Source organism: Eucyclogobius newberryi, unplaced genomic scaffold, assembly GCF_026437365.1.
Source record: "Eucyclogobius newberryi isolate DKJ021-1_F unplaced genomic scaffold, fEucNew1.0.hap1 SCAF_6, whole genome shotgun sequence".
In the NCBI taxonomy this organism is placed as follows: Eukaryota; Metazoa; Chordata; class Actinopteri; order Gobiiformes; family Gobiidae; genus Eucyclogobius; species Eucyclogobius newberryi.
The window spans coordinates 29,158,547-29,180,910 of NW_027316278.1; the positions used below are offsets into that span (position 1 = coordinate 29,158,547).

At 38.2% G+C, this 22,364-nt stretch overlaps 1 protein-coding gene across 1 annotated transcript in view; it reads right to left on the reverse strand.

Moving 5' to 3' along the window:
- Positions 1-22,364, reverse strand: part of hsd17b4 (hydroxysteroid (17-beta) dehydrogenase 4) — a 39,043-nt gene that overhangs the window by 12,367 nt on the left and 4,312 nt on the right. The window contains exons 8-20 of the mRNA XM_072432704.1: positions 18,778-18,965; positions 16,006-16,097; positions 15,903-15,927; positions 15,692-15,820; positions 12,757-12,860; positions 6,878-6,990; positions 6,475-6,595; positions 5,928-5,979; positions 4,277-4,348; positions 3,310-3,413; positions 1,936-2,001; positions 355-424; positions 129-235 (exon numbers count right to left, since the gene is read on the reverse strand). Of these exons, the coding sequence (XP_072288805.1) occupies positions 129-235; positions 355-424; positions 1,936-2,001; positions 3,310-3,413; positions 4,277-4,348; positions 5,928-5,979; positions 6,475-6,595; positions 6,878-6,990; positions 12,757-12,860; positions 15,692-15,820; positions 15,903-15,927; positions 16,006-16,097; positions 18,778-18,965 (1,243 nt within the window). The remainder of the gene's footprint in view (positions 1-128; positions 236-354; positions 425-1,935; positions 2,002-3,309; positions 3,414-4,276; positions 4,349-5,927; positions 5,980-6,474; positions 6,596-6,877; positions 6,991-12,756; positions 12,861-15,691; positions 15,821-15,902; positions 15,928-16,005; positions 16,098-18,777; positions 18,966-22,364) is intronic.

Consider the following 22,364-nt stretch of genomic DNA (forward strand, 5'->3'; position numbering starts at 1 on the left):
TTTCCCTTTTGTGCAAAGTATTTCAATGTGCCGGTGACTCACCTAAGCATGTTATTCAAGCCAAAGTGTCTGGAGCGACTATTTACCTCAGGATTAGTGAAAAGACGAGCTTGGATGAATGCACGCACCTTGATGGCCTTAAACCTGGCGGCGTCGTTGTTCGCGTACTGCTTGAGGGCGTGTCTGGCCGCAAACCCGAAGGAGCACAGACCGTGGAGGATCGGCTGCTTGAAACCTGACCAAAGAGCATGTTTAAACGCCGCGCGATGAAGTATAAATGAGATAAGAGCGTTGGACCCAACATTCCCACAGAAGAAGACGTTTTTGGACGCAGTTTCTGGTGGAGCGACTCACCTCCCATCGCCGCAAAACTCGGGTCGATGTGAAGAGGGTTCCAGTCGCCACTTAGACGGTACAAGGCTGCCTGAGTTCACAGAGAGAGAAAAACATTAGATTATTCATGAAACTGACCGGCGAAACATTAAAATATTATATAGGCAGAACGGGATTATGTCTCGGATGTCTCTTAAAAGACTCTTTACAATGCAATGTTTTGTTTATGCTTGTCCCGGGAGTGTCATCTTTATGTATCGTTTCACTCTTGTCTTGACAGTGGCTACGTGGACTTGTCAAAAATGTTTGGAGTTGGCAGGTTATTGAAATGTCATGTGAAAGTCCCACATCACATTATGCTGTTATTATTCGTGTATGAGGAAAACACAACAGAGAACGAATGTAATGTGACAAATGATTGAAAATGTTACTGTTGCTCTAAAATTGCATTCATAAACTGACACAGGTCATTATGTGTATGTGAACACACACCAACAATATTGTGATAGATCATGTAAACGTGCCCAGTGTTCACAAAGCATTTACGTTTAGGATTTTAACGAATATTTTAGAAGTTAAAAAAGTCAGCAATTATTTTTTGAGGTCAGTCAACTAGTGAAGCGATTATTTCTAGATTTATAAATTCATTTTTAACAAGATTAAAGTCAATCATATGTTAACGGAAGACTTTTATACGAATAAAAATTGATTTAAATAAAACATTATTTATTTATTACATCATTATTTTTGGTCATTTTCTGTGTTTTAGAGTGTGTATAGTACAGATAATGATTGACAATTATTAAAATAGTCATGATTATTCCCATTAATGCCCTTCATGCCACATCTTTGTGCTTCAACGGGGGATTGTGTCTTGCCCTGGGACATAATGACTATTAAGCCTGAAAAAGGTCTGAATCACGTTGACCTCTAACGGGTCAACTTACGGCAAACGTCCCAAAAAATATATTTTACAACCCAAAAATGACTTTTTTGCATTTTGATTTGCATACAGGCTTTTTTAATCAATCAGCTTTTATAGAAAAATCACAAATTATTATTTAAAAGCCTTAATGATAGACAGTGTAGAGAAGTACTAGATACATGTACCAATTACAGGTAGTAATAAATATGCGTTTCTAATTTACACTTAAATATAATGCAACTCAAAGTATTCAGAATACAGTACTCGGGAGAAGTAGGGGAAATACTACTATATACTTTCAACTTACAACTTATACTGATGGAAAATAAAGATGACAAAATACATTCACATGAGGTCAGCATTTCCTTTTAGCGGGCTTTGAAATAGAAACAGAAAATAAACTCAAGGCAAACGTGGGGGCATATTAAATACTTATGAAGGTGGCACAGGAGACAGCCAAAGTCATAATGCCTTTGAAGTCACTTAAACTTGCTGCGAGAGATTATTGCCGTGTCATAGATCCAGCTTTCCAAATGAGACATACTGCTAAATATTTTATCTGCGATGTGTATTCATGCGTTTGCCATAAGCATTCAGAGCGAAACCGCCGTGTCCAGCGCATCCACCTACATATTATCAATGTGTTTTTCTGCAGCCAAACCCACACAGACACTCACTTGGTCTCTGGTGGTGGAGTCGATCATCACGGCATCTGGTGCACGTTTAGGTGGCGGCACGAGGGGCTGGAGGAGGGAGTAAATAAACACGTTCAGTAAACGCTGGTGCATACAGAAAAGGCCTCGAGGATTTAGCAAAAACTATAAATTTTGCAGATTTGTTTGAATAAAATCACCATTCAGTTCACGGCGCAGTTTATAGAACACATTTAGGAGCATTGATTTGAGAAAAGACTGAAATATGAAATGATAAACTAATCCCACTTCACATACAATCATCGATTTGAGTGGTGTAAACTACAGGTGATGTACTACAGGTTCAATTCAACCATATTCTGCTTAATGTGTTGGGCCGGTTTCACACTGCCACAAGTTAAGTCGACGTAAAAGAGCTTTTGATCTGAGAGCAGTGAACTTGGACCAGCGTGAACACTACAGCAACAGTCTGGAGCAGATTAAACGGCGGCTCAGACACAGCTTAAAGCGGGGGTCTGGGCAGGGGTCTGGGAGGGGGTCTGGGCGGGGGCTCATGTCGCACTCCAGAGCGGGCCGAGTGTGATGTGAAAGCGGACGACCTTGGGACCACCTGCTTTCACCACACAGTCCGACGTGAGAGCAAAAGCACTTGGAATTGTATTATTTATTTTTTTAACAGTTGAATCTTGTATATTTGTATAAATGGACTCGAAGCCCGCTGACATAGACAGTTCTTTGGTCAGCTGATGCCGCTCACGTGGATCGTGGTGTGGCGTTTAGGGGGAATAGGACCAACCCGAAAGTGAAGTACCGTAAATAACTAAATCTAGTGCACACTGAAACCACTCCACAAAACGCTCCAACATGTGTGAAAAAGACATGTTTGACGTTTACATTGATTGTTTACCTATTAGTTAATTCAGCTGGAACGCTCTGAAGTCAAAACTCGTAATGTTCTAGTGAGAAATGACTCCCCCAGGTCACCCTCGAAAACAACGTCTCACTCTCAATGAGCTCTTACCTGGTTAAATAAAGGTTAATCAAATAAACGGTCTATTATCTAAACCATGGCAGCCACTATGATTTGATAATTCAAATTGCAGTTTTCAATTTGATTGTGTGCATTGGTACTCCAGGCAGCAGGTTCGATTGGTCTTATTCAGGAAGTTTCCACAGGAGCAGCCATCATCATTCCGGTTGTATGATTTTGCATAAAGTTTGCATTACACCGTCAAACAAGTAAATAGAGCCGCCCAGAATAAGGGTGCATTGTTTACTTTATACACAAATCAACCCACTTTATATATGATAACTTTTATTAATTGCTCATTTAAATCGCAATTTCAATTCAGTTGCGATTAATCTTGCACTCTCTATGTTTGCAAAGACCAGACTTACTTTGACTTTGTCCGAGCTCCTCTTGCCTCCAAAGCCTCCAGCTCCGACCACAAAGAGGGAAAACTGGTTGAAGCAAATGAGCTCATCGCCATTGTACGCACTCACTGCAGAGGAGAGAAATATACAGGCCTTTACAGATCCTTATGCTTGAGGACATTCAAAACTGTTGACATTTCAGGTTAAAAATCAGGCCCTCCTTAAAAAATGTTTTGCCTTTTATTTTCCTTAAGCTATTTTTTCGACACGGGTCCAACTTAAACATTTCGAGCAAGAGAAAAGATCTGGGTCACTAATCCTCAGCATGAGTACAAAAGTGCGTTCATTTTCATTGTTTTAACTTTCAAAACACCCACGTGTAAAAAAAAAAGTAAAAGGCCAAAAAACAAAAGGACGCTCCATTTCCCATATACAGGATGCAAAGTGATTTTAGTTTGTACAGTTATTACTGGCCCACGACTGTCACAAAATTGTGCTATTAATATTTATTATACTAAAAAATACGCAACAAATCACATTCTTCCCTTTGAAGCCATTTTAGGTCCCTTTAGAACACATTTCAGGAGCTCTGGCAGCGGGAGGTCCCATGGAGCTCTCAGACATGAGGAATATGGCTTGTCAATTTTTTTCCAATGAACGTCAATGGAACATAAAATGGCTTTAAGAGGATGAATCACAAAATTGCAGCCAGAAATGTAATTATAAAATATTATATGGAAATAGTTATGTATTAGGTCCACACATTTGTCATGGTAATCTTGAGGTGTGAAGTATTTCCTATGATAACAATCGAGCCAGTGCGGTTGAATAACGCCACCATTTTTTTAAACTATGGATAAAAAGGCCTACTTTTAGGCTGATTAAACCTGATTAAAAATATAGATTAAAAGACAATTCTACCTCTGTCCCCTACTTCAATATTAAAAAGGTGTGTTATGTAACTTTGTAGGAAACAGGATTGAAAACTCACCGTCCAATAGGATCACAGCACCAGATCCTTTGTCCAACACGTCAGCTATGGTTGTGTGAATAGTCAAAGTACCTGCAAAACGAGATATTTTTTTCTCATTTAAATTATAAACATTTAGCTAGTTGTATTTTTTTCTTTTTTTTTACCTTTTTAAAACAAAAAAACATACAACATAGAACACAACACAACACGACCAGAGAGATAAAAACAAAATAAGAACACAAGTGCACTTCAACTAAACATCAACAGAAACAAATGACAGCACATTTATATTACAATAAGGGTTCCACTTTACAAAATTAAGTCTGAATGTAATTTTTCCATTTGTCTGTCTGTTATTATGTCAGTCCAGTCCTTGATCATTGGTGAGGTTTTTGTTTTCTTTGTTATAACCTTTTTTTCATGCTGCCAAAAGTACCCTCCAAAGGTATCCATTTATTGTGTCCATGGCAGGAGTTTTGAGGCCATAGTTCTAAAATTGAGTGGGATAGCAGTGTCAAAAACAGTCTGCGGTGCATTGTTCATTTCAGTCCAGTATTTTTTAACAGCAGGACAGTCCCAAAACACAAGATAGTGGTTTGCCTCCTGGTGCCACAGTTTCTCCAACAGTTGTTATGGTGTTATGAAAAAAAACGTGTCACACTTTTCCAACAGAATTCCCTTCAAACGTGTAATTTTGTGGTTCTCCACTGAGATGTACATATTTTCCCATTCTTTGTCAGTCCAATTAAAATGACCCTCTCTTTCCCATTTTGTATATAATTAGTAAAGTGGCGGCCTGAATCATCAATACATTTATAGATTTTTGATATTATTCCCCCTGAAAGCTCAGATTTCTAAGATTTAATAAATATTTCAACCAAAGGATTACTGTAGTCATTGCTTAGTTTAATTTCTTGGTTATAATAACTCCTTATTTGTAAATACCTATAAAAGTCCTGTTTTTCCAAGCCAAAGGATTCTTTCAACATATCAAAGCTTTTCATGTGATTTCCGCTTTCAATCTGGTGAAAAACTTGTCTACCTTTTGTCATCCAGACTTAAAATCTTAAATCTGTGCCGTTAGGTGCAAAACCTTGATCATAAGCCAGTTTAAGACTTTAACATCTTTGTTTAGGTTATATGTTTTGATTAGGTCTTTCCAGATCATGAGCATAGATTCTACAAAGAGGTTTCTCCACTTCTGCCAGTAAGGCCTGCACAGGAACATTACTCAATATTTTTCCATTGAGCTTCATACTCCGGATCACACCCGGACAGCAACACTCTGATTTACCTGAAATAAAGTCATTTTTCAGACAAGGCAAACCCCATCCTCCTTTTCTTTTGATAATTGTAAAGGTTTGAACCTTTCAGCCCATTAGAAATGGGCTGAAAGGCGCCTGTAAATGTCTTGGTTGTTGTTCAAGCACAAAAGGTGAATGGACAAACATTAAAAATTAAACACAAAAGTGTGAAAAAATTACCTTTTTGCAAGTTTTCTTATTAGACTACATAGTACATGAGAATATGATCTTATCATCTACCTCTACTCTGACAAAAGCCTTTAATGTGGGTCATGTGGGTATTCTCGAACTCATCCTTTGGTGTCTATTGAACATTAACTGTTATTAACAACAAATGAATTGTTGAGCGTTAAAGAGGTGAATACCTGATGTGGGCAGCGGTTTGAACAGCTCCAAGTACTGCTCCCCGTGCAACATCTGCCCAAAAAAACACATTTGTTATGGAAGAAATAAAAGTAATGACCATTAGTAATTTGTTATATTTTGACTTTAGTTATTCTTTTTATTCTTAATCCATTTATTAGTGTGATGTAATGTTTTTCCATGTTTTGTTGTTGCTTTTGATTTTTCCCCCTGTCCTCTTTACTTCGTAAACCTTGTTCTGACTACTGGAGCTACTTTTGCATTTCGGACTATAAACGTTGTTACTTTGGCCAATTAAATAAAACAACTTTATAATTTTCACAAGTATCATATTACATATTATTTTTTTTTCTATCAGGGGTAGAAAAAAAATCCCTTATATTACCAATACAGATATTTGCCCTAATATACTGTCAAAGCCTAGTCATTAAAATTCAAAATTAAAGCAAAGGAAAAATAGCCTGTCCTCATAATGCAGAAAGAGAAAACAAAACAGATTAGACCATTTCCATTTAGCATTTGGGACAACAGCTAAAACAAGTCTTTTACCTGTGTCAGGTCAATGTTGAGTCCAGGCACTGAGCCCAAGCCTCCCCCCAGGGAGTCTTGGGAAACAATAACTCCGAACGTTGGGAGGCAGCTAAACTCTGCATGGTTCTCATACAAATACCTGCACAGAAACACAGACATGTCATCTCCAATGAACTGTGTAAAAGTCAAGCTTTGATGGAACGGCCAACCAGATGAAGCCTAATAAAAATAGCGGATGCACAGATGGCTGCACAGATCTTTGCGTGTATGAGCTTGGATTGTCCCCCACTGCTTTATTCCCCTCTGCGCAGGTCAAGGCAAAACTACCGCTATTATCATCACTTACAGTTCAATTTCACACCGTTTGCCTTTGCGGAGCCCGAGGGCACGTCTTTACAGATAAATAGGTGCAAATTCCCACCTGAGCGCGTCCGGGTCCTTGGTGGACATGCCCACTCCCAGAGCGTAAAGGATGCACTGCACGTGGCTGTAGCTGAACTGTGACGGAGCCAGTTTCTGTCCCACTACTGCATCCTGGGGGAGAAGAGGGGGTTAAATATGCAAAAAGTGACTACTATATAGAGCCACAAGATGCGTCACAATTAACAATTTGACTTCTGCAATCGTCAAATCACAAACATTGCAATTATTTCGATATAAGATTCTGCAAACTAAATATTCTGCCTTCTTTTGCATAAAACCAGCAAACCCTGTACTTTGGCTATGAGCTTTGTTTTGAAACTATGTATGATTGCATTGTTCCTGTCAAACAAATAAATAAATAAAATAAAATAAAAAATAGAAAATAATAAAATAATAACTAACTCTACAAACATGCTATAGCTATATCTTATTTTAGTGTTTCTCAAATATTAATACTCCTGGAAGTGAATTTCTATTTTCATCTGGGCTCTATGTGCTATAACAACATAATTTATTTTTATTACATTTTGTAAGATGTAATGCAATTTTAACAGATCGGCTAACTTTTTTGAATGCATCTTTTTGTACTGACCTTTGTTACTGTCATTATTCAGTTAGAGAAGAGAAGCTGATCTGCATAAACAAATGATCACTGGTAGTAATAATACAAATATCTCTTATGTGTACTGTCAACGAAACGGATACATAAACAACAATTGCATTATTCACAAAGGTCAATCCAGAACAGGAGGAGGGGGAAATGTGAACTAACAACTGAAAGTCTCAGAGCGGTTTGATTTATTCAATGGAATTAAACCGCCTCTAGACTTGAAGGACTTGTGGCATTTAGAATCAGCACCAAAGTACTCTTGGGACCAAAAACTTCTAAATAAACAAAACAAATTTTAAACGAGTCTCGAAAACGGCCCCGTCATCGCCGTGGCTCCACTGCAGACACTTTGATTTACCGGTATCGATCTGAACTTAAGAACCTGGGTAAAATGTTGAATCAAACAACTATTAACAGAACTTGTAAATGACTTTTGAAGCAGCGCGCGGCACCGTTGGCAGTGCTTAACGGAGTGTAAAAGGCTAATTCAGGATGCTTTGGCAAACCTTTGGAAACTCCACAATTCATTACTTTGTTACGACAATTTACGTTATATCTTCAATATAAATGGAGTAACTGTAGAATCCACTTTGGTATTGGCCTGAAAAACTAAATTAAGTAGTTACTAAGCCTGAATCACTTCTATTTATCTATTTGGACATTATGAATTACCGGTAAGCTTATGTTCATGCATGTAGTTGTTATAATGTATTACCGTAACATATTTTAAGTTAATATCTAAACTCTAAAATGTTTCCTACAAATTGGTCCACAAATTAAATCCCTAAATTACGCGTCTGGCTTTTTAAAGTTCTATGTTCTATCTATGTCTAATATTGCCGTAAGTGTTTAAAGTGCATTGGTGCCGAAAAGAAAAAACATTGCGCCAGTTTTAGTTTCATTAGATTTAGTTTTAGACTTAGTAACCACAGAGATATTAACCATAAACCAAGATGAAACTCTTAACATCTCCATTTTAAAATAGAATACAATAGTTCTCATCTGCCTTGTTGTGATGTCACGTGAACACACCTCATTACAGACTATGAACAGCCAAATGGAAAGCAATATTTCAAACCATTAATCTGAATAGACAAGTTTCAAATGCAGCAGCGTTGTGCCGTGTTGAATGGAGAGAGAAAAATGCATCCTCAATTTAGAGAATATTTCCCCGATCTAGGAAGAGCCAATTTTTCTAAGCAGCATCCTTATTTAGTTCTATAAATAAGATGATATAATTGTCTGCTGAATGCAAAGCTCCACTGTGGCAGAGAGAAAAGCTGAGTTATAAACTTGCATCAAAAACACTGGAGCATTAACATTGGTCTTTGATGCAGATATACGGGTATAGTTACATGGGTAAATCACTAACAAATCACTAATAATCACTAAATGTTTAACTTGTTGTTTTTTTGTTCTTTTTCAAACTTCTTGCGACTGTAAATGAGGTACGATGTATAAGCTCAGAAGGTAAAAGGTGCGCTGCCTGCTTCTCCGAGGAGATGTTGTCTCCTTGCCTAGAATTTTCCACAGTTTATCATCAAACTCGGTATCTCCATGGAGACAACTCCACTAGGTCAAGTTACAGATCTGTGGAGAGGCGAGCCCACTCAATGAGAATAACTGTTCTTTCAAAGAATTTCTGAGCAATAAAAACACATGCAATTGAATAAAGATGAATTTATTTCCTTACCACAGGTAATTAAGCAATTAGCTGATAACCCTAACCCTTTCTCTCAATATTAATAGGTATACACAGATGTTTAACTTGTTAGACTAAGACTATTTAGTCTCTACTATTGAGTCTCAATCACATTGCCTACAAGCACACAATGAAATAGAAGTTTATAAATGACAATCTATTCTTGTATTTACTCATTCTTTTGCAGTGATGCTTATTTGTGTGTTATTGTTCAGGATAATATTACTGGATAATGGAGTGATCCACCTCGACCTCTCGGCTGGTGAAGAGCTCTGGAGAGGCCGGCCTCTCGAGATACACTTTAATTAAAACTGCATTTAAATTCAGTGGAAAAAAAATATGATTTCAAAGCCACACCAAAATGAAAAGAGCCAGAGACTCAGATAGTATTGTTTGTTTTCTCTAACGCAGTACAAAGAAATGGCAAACACTCAGCATAATACATAACTATATTGTCTTGTCATTTCAAAGCTTTCCGTTTGATTAGTTCACAATAAAAATGAGATATGCACATTAGTGTTCAGTATTTATATAGTGTTGGTCAGATTACTTTGTAAAACTATACTGATTATCTACTCATTTATTAGATCTGGACAAAGCTATTATTTTGCATGAACCAATTCAAGTAAACTTCTTCTAGCAAAACAGAGATATACCAGCGATAGATTATTTGCATGTTTGTGACATGTTAGCAAAGACTAAACTACTGACTACACTGAAAAGTAATCAAAAGAACATTCAAAATGCGAATTTGATTACTGTAGGTTACTTTGAGAAAAGAACAGCTCAGGAAATAAGCTTGAAATCTTCCAAGTCTAAAATAATTCAGGAAAGGTCCTTACATTTCTTTAAAACCAGGATTTTTACAGGCTGAAAACACGTCCTCAATAATGTGCACTTGTTTCTCATAAACCTGTGTTATTTTTATGTTCATTTGTATGGTGTAAACTTTGCTGCCTCTGGCCAGGACACCCTTACAAAAGAGGTTATAATCTCAATGGAACTCTCCTGGGTAAATAAAGGTTAAATCACTTTTTTTTTTCTTTAAAAGGTCACATTTGGTCCTTTATATGCGTTGATATTTTCTCAATATTTATACTAGTTTTAGTTTAAGTTCAGTTCTCCAATTGGACCGTGTAATGGAATACATGACAAAATACATTTTAATGCAGGTATTTAAGGGGCTGTTACCAATTTCGTTCCTGTCATAAAGTAAAACATATTTTGCCCCAGTATAGATACACAGTAATGTAAAAGCAGCTCTTAGGGTTAAAATGAGACCGCCATGTGCAGGAAGTGAGCAGTTAGCGTGCAAAATGTTAGCTTTATTATTATTAGGATGCTAAGATGGCAAAGGGTTTAACATGAGCTGGTTCTGTTCTTTCACGCAATTTAAAAATCAGGACACGTACAGAACTTTAAGTATTCCGTAACTAAATGCACTTTTGAAGTATTATTCCCGTCACTGATCCTACACCACAGCCTCAAAAGTAAATGCAAGTCCGTCTGAGGTGTGATCAGCGAGCGAGAGCGAGAGCTAAGGTTTTAAAGTGCACCAGAGCGCGGAGAGGGCGACTAAACGGACCACTCCACACAAACTGAGGACGCTGGATCCATGTTTGACCAGAGGGAACATTGTGATCCGCTCAAATAGTCCAGACAGAAACTCACACACTGCTTACAGTTTTGACAGGGACAGGCTGTGCCCTACTCAGAAGGATTCGATATGTTCTTTGACATTTGACCCATGACCCAGAGAAGAAGGGACAAACATGGGAATGTAGTGGACTTTAATACTTATTAAGGTGAATGAGAAGACCACACTGTCCACGCAGCACGGAGCGAGAATGGGGAGCAGCACGCAAAGATTTCAGAAAATAGAATCCAAACTATATTTTGCACAACACATTCCTGGGGCAGTTATGGATCGTTGCTATTACATGTGGTTAGTTTCACTGTGGAGTGCATATGACAGGTTTAAACTACACATTTCACCAATGATTATATTTAAGATTTGACTAAACATTTTGCCCACAGTGACAACTTTTGTAATTGTACTTCCTGGTTGGACATGGGCAGCATCTATGGCATAAGTAGAGGTAATTCCACAACTGTAACCTAGCAACCATAATATAAACAAAACCCATACAGTTCTGGTTTGGTAATACATATTACCTGATAATACATATTACCTGATAATACATATTACCTGATAACAATTTGATTTTGTTGAATGATCGTTTAGTCAGAAAATTGTGTCTTGTGTGTAAATTGTCTGTTGTGTGTAAATTGTCTGTTGTGTGTAAATGTCTGTTGTGTGTAAATTGTCTGTTGTGTGTAAATTGTCTGTTGTGTGTAAATTGTCTGTTGTGTGTAAATTGTCTGTTGTGTGTAAATGTCTGTTGTGTGTAAATTGTCTGTTGTGTGTAAATTGTCTGTTGTGTGTAAATTGTCTGTTGTGTGTAAATTGTCTGTTGTGTGTAAATTGTCTGTTGTGTGTAAATTGTCTGTTGTGTGTAAATTGTCTGTTGTGTGTAAATTGTCTGTTGTGTGTAAATTGTCTGTTGTGTGTAAATTGTCTGTTGTGTGTAAATGTCTGTTGTGTGTAAATTGTCTGTATTTTCAACAGCACGTCACATATTGAACATAATATTATCTCCATATTATGGAGACGGAGGGATTCTGTTTTAGAACTCGGCACCGATTTCTTCACAAACTGCACTTTCATGGATGTAAAAATGTATTAAATATTCACCACAGGTTCTCTCCCACCCAACTAAGTCATAATTAGAAAAACGGGAGATTCTGTCATATGGACTTTAGGTTAATATCAGAGCTTTGAGTGAACACAAAAACCTACATCTTATTTAACGTGACATTTACAGCTCAAAACATGGAATGCATCATCCACCATCTGCCACTGACATTTCCAGAGATTGAAATGTCCGGGCACATGTCGTATTCATGCTTTATTCATGTAATCTGGACAGTTTAGGAACACCATCTAATTTCAATTCTGCAAGTGAAACTATCATAAGCATGTGAGGAAAAATATTAGTACAGGAGAATTAACATTTGTGGGAAAAATTGAATATGAACTGCTAAACTATTACAAAGAATCGCATTCATTTTAGCATCTGTTTGCAGAGGTTTAAACTAAAGGTTTTTCGCTTTTACACATATAAAGACAAGTTATTAAGATTATGTTACTAAGCAATTATCATGATTTGCTACTTGCATCCAAGATAATTCACTTCATTGTTCAGTTCCGTGATTATTCCGGTCACAAAATAAGCATAAGATTTCACAAATTACACTTGGGATCATCGTAGTGCATTTTCAATTAAATCTTTACTCCAAAAAAGTAAACCTAAACGTATTATAATAAATGTATCGGGTAGTTCATTTCACATTACTTTACTTTAGAAAGTTTGGTTTCACAAAGCTGCTCGCACGCTCGATGAAAGGCAATCTCTTTGACACGTGAATGAAAGAAAGAAAATGTCGAGATGTTTCCCATTCAGTTTGTACCTTCAGTCATCTTTGTGCGGACGGTTTTACTCACATAATTGAACCCCGAGTCCAAGGCCACAGAGGACGTGGAATTGGCGCCGACCTCTTCGTGAGACTCCACTTGAGAGAGTACGCTCACCAGCGACTGCAGCGACTCTACACCGAACGGGAGGACAGAGGACAGACGAGGACGAGCCAATCAGAGCACGGACCAGATCAAGGGCCATTGCAATAGAGAGCACCCGCAGTGAGGAGTGTTTTCAGAGAGTGACGGTGGCTATCGGGGCCGCACTCGCAAAGGAAATGTATGTATGAAATATTATACACATTACCAGACTTTAAGCATAGTATAATCACCCACTGCACTGTTCACTTTCTGCACTACATCTGTAAATTCAACTGCATATTTTGTGTCTAAAAGCCCATCTTTATTTTATCCTATAGCAGATTAGATTTAAATAGTTTTTCTTTTTGACTTATATATAGGTTGTTTTATCATTGTTCATCGTTTTATGTTGCACCGAATCATCAAAGCAAGTTCCTATGTTTGTGATTTCTGTTCATTGACAATGGCAATGAACCCTGTCTGATTCTGTGTCTTCAGATAATGCCGTTTTATGCATAATAATAATTACAGTTGTTTATGTTTTGTGTTCTCAGGCCAATCATCCAATCATAAAGCAGAATGAGCTCCTCACTTTGGGTTGACATTCGCAGGACTAAAAACTCCCTTTGATATGATCTGTCCAGTGTATTACAGGTTCAGCTGAAATTCTGTTTATAAAAAAGCATGCTACAGCTATTTTTTATTTTTTATTATCTCCTCCTGAGCACAACCTATAGCAGTTGCATTTACTCCCTATTTGCATTTATATTTACTTTAAAACAAGCTACTGGAAAAAGACAAAAGTGCCCCCAATATACACCTCAACATGCTCTCCTTGTATTTAGTAAAACTGACTTTCATACACTGCAATGGAGAACTATGTAATGTATTAATGAGTATTTAATGTATTTAGGAAGCTGATCTAGGTTTTTGGAATGATTTCATGTTATTTCAGCCATGTTTGGATGTATACATTTCTCGTGTTCGAACATTTGCAGAAAGTGTGGTCCAATCTACAAAAAAAGCCTCTAGGTCAGAAAGAATAAAATGGCGTAACAAATGTTCTCAAAGTAAAACAGATTTTGCTTGAAAACTTTATAACTTTGGATCTATAATTCTGTATGTCCTGAAGCGAGATTGTTCAGTGACTGCTTTTGCAAAGGTGATACGTGTCAGTTCATTTGTGAGTTGAGTTTTAGAGTAACTGTTGCATTTGGAAGACAAAGCACAACGCATTTTAAAATAACTCTTTCAATCTCCAACATGCTTTCTTTCCTTTTTTCCCCATATTTACCATATTTATCTTTGTTACAACCTGCTCGGGTGTGAACAATCCGAAATAAATCCGATTCCTCACATCAGATGTAACGGTTTACATGTCATTTCAATAACCTGACAACTGCAGAAGGCGGGTAATGATCATATTTTGCTGCGCGTGTAAACACAGACGGCGCTTCTTGCAGTGCATTAAAGCAGCAGGGTGCACCCGCCAGTCTCCAGTGACGCTTTGCTCCGGGAATGTTCAGCGAAAGGACGCAAAACTGACAGGAAGCAATTATTCAAGGGCAATAAACTGGTATTCGCAGTCACTACGGGTCGCTAGGAGTCAACTCGGATATCGTTATTGCATTACATTAGCGCGATAAACAAGTCGTGCTGTTTTAAGACAAGTCGTCGCCGTTGGAAAAAAACAAAAGGACCATTTCTGACACGTTTTTTTTTTACATAACATACTAAAATAACAACTATAACATAATTTGTTCAATACAATCTGCACACCATTGTCTCACACCAATCTATGACTATTGATCAGTATGTTGATTACAGCCTGGTGTTCTCCAACTTCTGCAAGTTTTGAACCAAGACAATGAACTCATTTCTACTATTAAGTCGTTTTAGATCTATATAACCCATCTCTACAGATAAGACCAGATAATAAATCATAAAAGGACTTCTCTATAAATTGGAGATGTGGAAACAGTGAATCATTTCCACTTAAAAGGTGTCAGAACCAGCCTGAACCGAAACCAAAGAATACAATTAACGGAACTGTGAAAAGTGTAACGGAGGAAACCTACTGAAGTCTACTAATTACAATAACCCGAGTGATGGGTAATTACTGAAGCAGCGCGGCAAGTGCGTAATAAGCTACAAATGAGGCACAACAAAGCCATGCTAATGAGAGGGGGCCAGTGTCCTGCGAGACCACCACCCCCAGCAGCTCGCGTTCACTCATCCCAGCTCCATCTACTGGGGCACAGCAAGGAAGGATCAACAACATCTGACACACACTTGTAGGATGAGGTTAAAATAAGGACATTTTGATTCATATTAATCTGCAAATGTACAGACTTTTCTCACGGGGGAGAGAAAGACCCTGTGGCACTAGGGCTGGCAAGTCTTTAAAGTGCATCTGACAGGTTAGACGACTTAAGTCAAGTTTATTTGTAGAGAACCTTTCATGCACAACTCAAAGTGCTTCACACAGAATTCAACACATTAGTCAGAACATTAGGATAGTCAATACATTTGTACCTAGTTTATAACTGTACTTTCTGGTTGAACGTGGGCAGCAGATGTGACATATGTAGAAATAATTCCATAACTAGCAAGTTATGGAATTATGTGTTAGTTACCTAGCAACCATGATGTAAACAATAAATGTGAAATAAATGCAGAGAATGTTTTCCTTGTATTTCAATTGTCATTTTGGATGGCTTTTTGCCACTTGACAGTTTTACCACAGGGATTCAAGCTTCTGTCAGTAAAACCATGTAGAGTTCAGACATTAGAGAAATCAATTAGATTATTTTAGTGTGTAAATTGTAATGTACTGGTCATTGTTTTTAAAAATGTTGACAATTTGATAAGTGTAACTCACCTCCTATTGAAGAGATCTTGTCTGCATTTGTAAAGTCGTTGATCTTGTCCCACTGGTCTCGCACATCCTCTGGACTCATGTGGTGTGTCTTATGTCGTACAGTGGCACCCTTAGTTCTTTCCCAACGCACTGAACACACCAACATACATACGCTCAGAAATAAATCTATTTGCTGTTTTAGCTATTGTATAATTAACAATTCATTACTTACATTTACCTACCCAACCTGCCCCAACCTAATGAAAAATGAAATGGAAATTAAAGATGTACTTAAAAAAAAAAAAGAATAAATAATCAATGTTCCACTTCCATACCTCAAACAGTGAACCATTATCATGACAATCCTCATGACAGAGCCATAGCACTAATGGAGCGACATATTCTGACTTCAGATTCTCCAAAAGGTCTGGAAAACAACACAAAGTAAGAACAGGAACATATTAGCACTATTAGCTCATTAACAGTAGGAAATAAGAAAATATTTCTTTATAATGCACTAATGAAACAAACAAGAGGTGAGTAGAGGTGGCCGGTATAACCAACAACATATTTGGGTGGCATTACATACTTGTCTAAGCCCAATCTCGTCAGATCGCTAAACCTGATTATACTTGGATGGGAGACACTGGGAAAACAGGAGTCACAGCGGGACGGATGTGTGTCCTTAGGCAAGACACTCATCACCTAGTATGAATGTAGTGTGAGTGAGTGATTGGCGGGTTCTTCTGCCAGTCTGACCGAGGGCAGCAGCGGCTTCATTGGCAGCTTACCACCACCAGGTGTGGAGTGATTGAACAATGTAAAGCATATAAGAATAAATTGAAATAAAGAGCACTGCATGGGCAGTTAAATGTCCAGAAAAGAGTCATGTTCAGTGTTCTCGCTGGGCTAAGGTTGAAGGATGGCGGTGGGACAAACCGTGCCGCAGGCGGCGCTCGCGAAAAGTACTTTTTAGTAAAAAAGCACCACGACCCCCGCTCGCACGGCGATCTAGATCACCGTGCGAGCGCTTCTTGCCCACGCAGCCAGACCACGCGAGCGCAGCAGCACCCTAAGATCACCGTGCGAGCACCGCGGTGCCTTTCGTTATCTTAATACCTGCCGGTACCGCAGCATGTACCCGCCATGCCAAAACCCCTCAGCGAGAACACTGATGTTAAAACAGGTGCTCCATTGGAGAGAGCGGGTGATTCGTTGCACGAAAAAACAGCTAAATGCAATGCTACAATAAAGGCTTTTAAAATATTTTTTCGTAAATGAACAGAGTGCTTTGATTTTCCTTGTCTTTGGGAATACTCAACATGCGTGAGTATGTTGAGTATTTTTTGGTATAAATTTTGTTACAATTTATACAAAAAATAACTAGCTATTGATTGTCAATATGTTAAACCCAGGTCTATTTTTGATAGAATTACTACTTTGGAAATTGCTCAAAACAGTCCATTTTGCTAAGCTTTAATTGACCTGACCTTATGTGCATTATAATAATAATCAATAATCCAAAACTTCGGTGTCTTTAAAAAATATATGCAATATATCTAATAACTTGCATCATATACCAGTAATATAAATATTCTGTTGACGCAAACATTATGATCTGAATCCAAAAATAATCTATTCCATAATGCAACAAATAATTGATAAAGTACAGAAAGACAAGAGATGCTGCGGCTGTTTGCATGATCTATGTTTAGTAACTGCAGAAACGCCTGAGTCAGTGGAAGTCAACATACGGAGGGGAGTCATTACTAAGGTGAGCCCATCCCGGGACAGTTGGCACAGCTCAGCGTGACAGATGCCTGTGTGGTCCAGCGCGGCAGGAAAACAAAAGTGCGCCTTTAATTTCTCAGCTAATGTACCCTTCCCCAGAGCAGTCTCAAGATGTTCAGGATATACGAGCATATTATCAGCATGCAATGGGGACTGGAAGGTACTGAAGCAAGGACGGCAACAACAGACTGTAAGGAGGGACCCATGCAATATCTATGGTAGCTTTAAGGCCACAAAAAGGGCATGGGTGTGGAATTGTGCAAGAAATTGACACGTTTCGACAACATACAATCAAAAAGCATTTGATAAAAAGCCATTTTTGGACACATTGCATTCGTTTTTCACGTCCGATATTCTGTTATGGGGATTAGGGCTGCAACAATTACAACAATCTAAATAATTGTGACTAGTCAAGTATAAAAATAATTGTATTTTAATCATTGGAATAGTTTTTTGGACCATTCAAACCCTAAACACAAGGACACAAAGTGGTGAAGGACAAAGGAAGCACTGATCGAACCAGGGATGGAACAAAACCTTAAATAACAACAACGACTTGGTAAATTGATCATTATTGATAACCAATTGTGATTATTCTGGTGAAAATATAATCATAACAACTTCAAAATAATAACTAAGATCAAGTGAAGTAATACACTAAATTGAGTGCAAATTAAAGCTATGTTATCAAACTCTTGTCTTGTAAAAGAGGACATTTACTCTCCTCCGTGACGTGTATCGCAAAAGCATTCCGGTTGACAAAATCGGACCGCTGCACGTTGTCCACATCAAATTGTAAAGCGTTTTATTGATCATAAACTCTCTATGGCATTTTGTGATGAGAGCTGATTGGCTGGTGTTGGTCCACCTGTTCTAAAGCTGTTTGTGTGCCCAAAAAATGAATGCCATTGAATTCCAGTGGTGTTCTAAGGTTGCCTTTCACGATTGGAAAATTGGAAGCTTTGTTTTGTCTGTACGTACACTTTCAATAAGGATCTCATATACAGCTTTATAAATGAGAGCTCTGGCTGTGCTGAGCTCTTTCAGTTTTGCCTTTGCCGCATTAATTTGCCATTTTTGCCCATTTTTTTTATTGTGAACCATCAGAAAAAAACTCCAGATTACTCACATCCGATGTAACCGCTTACATAACATTTCAAAAATCAAAACATTCAAGAAATCAGATGATGATCATGTATCGGTGCACATGTAAACACTATTCCAACGAGACAAAGCTACCACCAAAAATAAAACAAGAAATATGATGTTCCAGCCACCCCCTCTATGCATCTGTTACATATTCATCGCGCGCTTACCTGGAGGCATCACGGTCTCTGTCAGGCGCGATCCAGCCACAGGCGCTATGGTGTTGCAGTGCACGTTGTATTTTGCTCCTTCGATGGCCAGAGTATTCGCCAGTCCTAGCATTCCCAGCTTGGCCGCGCTGTAGTTGGCCTGTCCGAAATTCCCATAGATGCCCGCGGCAGAAGTGGTCATGATGATTCTGGCCACAAACAACCCCACGGGAAACAAGTGGGAGTTAATGCATGCTGACAGTTATAGTTGTATAGTAACGGCAACCCCCAAAGACATACACACACCCTAGTTCACATTGTGGCAGTACACTCTATTCATGCATGCAAAAGTACTGCTCAGTTTGCAGCCACCTCGTCATGTAATGTTATCTGAAGCTCAAGCTCAGGAGCCGTACACAGGCACAATGCTGTAGGGCTGAGCAGGATTAGAAGACAGAACTCACTTGCATTATTTTAAACCAGAACAAAGGCAGGTCAAAAAAAGACTACCGAACATTTAGGACGATCTTCAAAAACTACCGTAATTTCCGCACTATAAGGCTCATATAAAAGCTTTAAATTTTCTCTATACAAACTATAGTGCGCCTTATAATCCAGTGCGCCTTATATATGGATTCATTCTGGTTGTGCTTACTGACCTCAAAGTATTGACCTTTTATTTCGCTTAATGCGCCTTATAGTCCGATGCGCCTTATATATGAAAAATGATCAAAAATAGACCATTCATTGACACTGCGCCTTATAGTGCGGAAAATACGGTACCTGAAAACTCACAAAATTATCTTCAAAAAGTCATCACTCATTATCTACTGTTTGTTTGTTGCTGTTTTTGTGTGTCCTGAACTGAGCCATGAAACAGGCCGGGAGCCCCAAAATAGCAACCGACTCGGGACTCGCAAGGTAAAATTAACTTTGTCATGAAAAGTGCTATACAAGTGTTGTTATTATTATTACACAGATGGAACCTAGAAGAAGAACTACTACTCCTTGGTTTCAGATGACATCAAGGGATAAACGAGGTAAATGTAATAAACAACTGGATGGATTGACTAATTGAGAGCAAAAGAGGCGATATTAGAAGGGAACGCCTGCAGGGTGGAGGGTCTGCCTGTCCGTCTCCATGAAGATTTTTTTTTAGGTTTGTCAAGAAAAGAATGGAGAGCAATGGCATGTCAAATTACAGTACAGATTATAGGGTTGTTTGTTTTTTGTTTTTGAGTAATGAAAAAACACATATAATTGAATAAATACAAGATGAGAGTTTAAATACTGTTATAGTTCTCCAGTAGGAAGCTCGGACCTACTGTATTTACTTAGTTGAATCCAGATGGTGACTTGTTGATTTGTATCTATTGTCGGTCCATGTGTTATTGTCACAAAGGTCAGTCAAATAAATGTATATGAACTACTTTCCTGGACAATTTGTTTGTGCTTTGGAAGACACGCGTGACTTCTGTGCACCTTTCACCAGTAGCGGCGGTTTTGGAAGGGAAAATCAGCCTCTACATTAAGTCAAAGATCAGCCTCATTCTTCAAGAGCTGTGAGAACCTGGTGAGCCTACATTTCCATTGGACTCCACACCCCCACAGAATATGTCTCCCCTCATGTGTATGCATTTTGGTTTTCCTCTAAAGCCGTCCTTTCGGGCTGAGGCATGTCACTTGCCTTGGATTGGAAGGAATTGACTTTGGAGGAAAGGCAAGGCAAGGTACTTAGGCTTTGGGAAACACTCAATGTCTAATGTCGGTCCAAGTGTTATTGTGGCAAAGGTGAGCCAAATTAATTCATTTTAACTACTTCACTGGATTCTGAACACCTTCAACCAGTAAGTGGCTGTTTTGGCAGAGCAAATCAGCCTCTACAGCGTCTTTCAAATACAGAAGCATACTTCAGGCTATTTACTCATTTTCACAGCCAAAGAGGTATGATAGATACAGTACAGTTACTGTATATTTAGTTTAGCTAATGACTGAATTAATTCTATCTACACTTCTCTTTTGTAAAATGTGTATGATTTATATCCATTGTATCTTTTAAACCGCTTTGTGAAGCACGTTGAACAGCTTCTAATATGAATTGTGCTTAAAGGTGCCATAACATGCTTTTTTTCACGTTTCGTAGTCTATCCTAAGTGTAAGATCGGGGGGGGGGGGGGGGGGGATAGTCTGTAATATAGCTAAACACTGCGGGAATCAATCAAAAAAACACTCTGGGCACATTTATGAAGCACAAATAGCAATGTAAGAAGGTTAAAAGCTCTGAAAAGTCGATTTTGCATGTTATGGGACCTTTAAAAATACATTTTCACTGATAAATAGATGTTTTACATCTGAAACTCGTGTATCCTAGATTTGATTCAAATTACTTTAGAGCAGGGGTGGGCAAACTGCGGCCTGCGGGCCACATGTGGCCCGTTTGTGTTTATAATCCAGCCCACCAAACATGCCAAGTAATATTTAAAATAACATTTTTAAAAAATATAATTTTTTTGCCCTTAGGCATCTGTCAGTACTTGTATCCTTAATAAATATGACGTGTAATGAATTAAATAATAGATTCAATAGCCTTTATTACAGAAAAGTGATATTTTATTTGATATTACATTTTTTTGATTTTTTTTGTTTTCACACCAATGATCACGGGCCCTCCGCTACTTGCCTGGATTTGAATATGGCCCTCGGAGGAAAATAATTGCCCACCCCTGCTTTAGAGAGTAAAATGTTTTAATATGTCTTTTGTTCTTGGCCATGGTAAATACTTGTTCATGTACTTGTTTTTAATAAGTAGGACTCCTGCCAGACCCTTGTTTACACGAACAGATGTCTTCTTTTTACAAATCTCACACGAGCAGTCGGATGCACATTAAGTATGTCCCTTTTTTTTCTCTCATTCTCCTCAATGACTTCACAGTTGAGCTTTGATATGTTTATATCCAAATTAAATAGGAAAGAAGCTGCAAACTGAGATGTATAATTGCATTTGTTTAGAGTCCACACAACATTCTAACTACTAACTGCCACTAAGCAAATAACCCTAAAAAAAAAACACATGAAAAACTTAATGCAAGAGGGATACGTTTAATGCCAAATTATTGTGCACAAGCAAGTGTCAGCCCCCCACTCGACTCAATGTTATAGGCACCCTTAAATATACTCCAGTTTACAGTATACTTGCCATAATAGTTCTATTTCCATGTCTCTGCGGTGCCTGTATAATGCGCTGTGTTCCGCCTCAGTGCAGTTTGATTACCTGTGAGACAGCTCGTTTCAAAGGTCTCCTCCAGTTATTAAGCCCTCAGCCCTTGTGTTTCACTGCTATGAACAGCTTGTGGGGGATTTACTAGTAACTCTGAATCTGCAAACATGCATCTCTTATGGGTGCTTTTGGAATAATATATGTTTTGTATTGCAATTGCGTAGTTAGAGTTAGAGAAAGGTTTTAAATACAAAACTCACTTCATGGTTCACATTTTAACACACCATTAGCATTTAAGAGAAGATGTGAACGGCTAAACAAATCACAAGCGTATCAGAACATGTGGTAGAGGTCTAAACTGCAGGATTAGCAGGTTTTAAACATAGCAAGA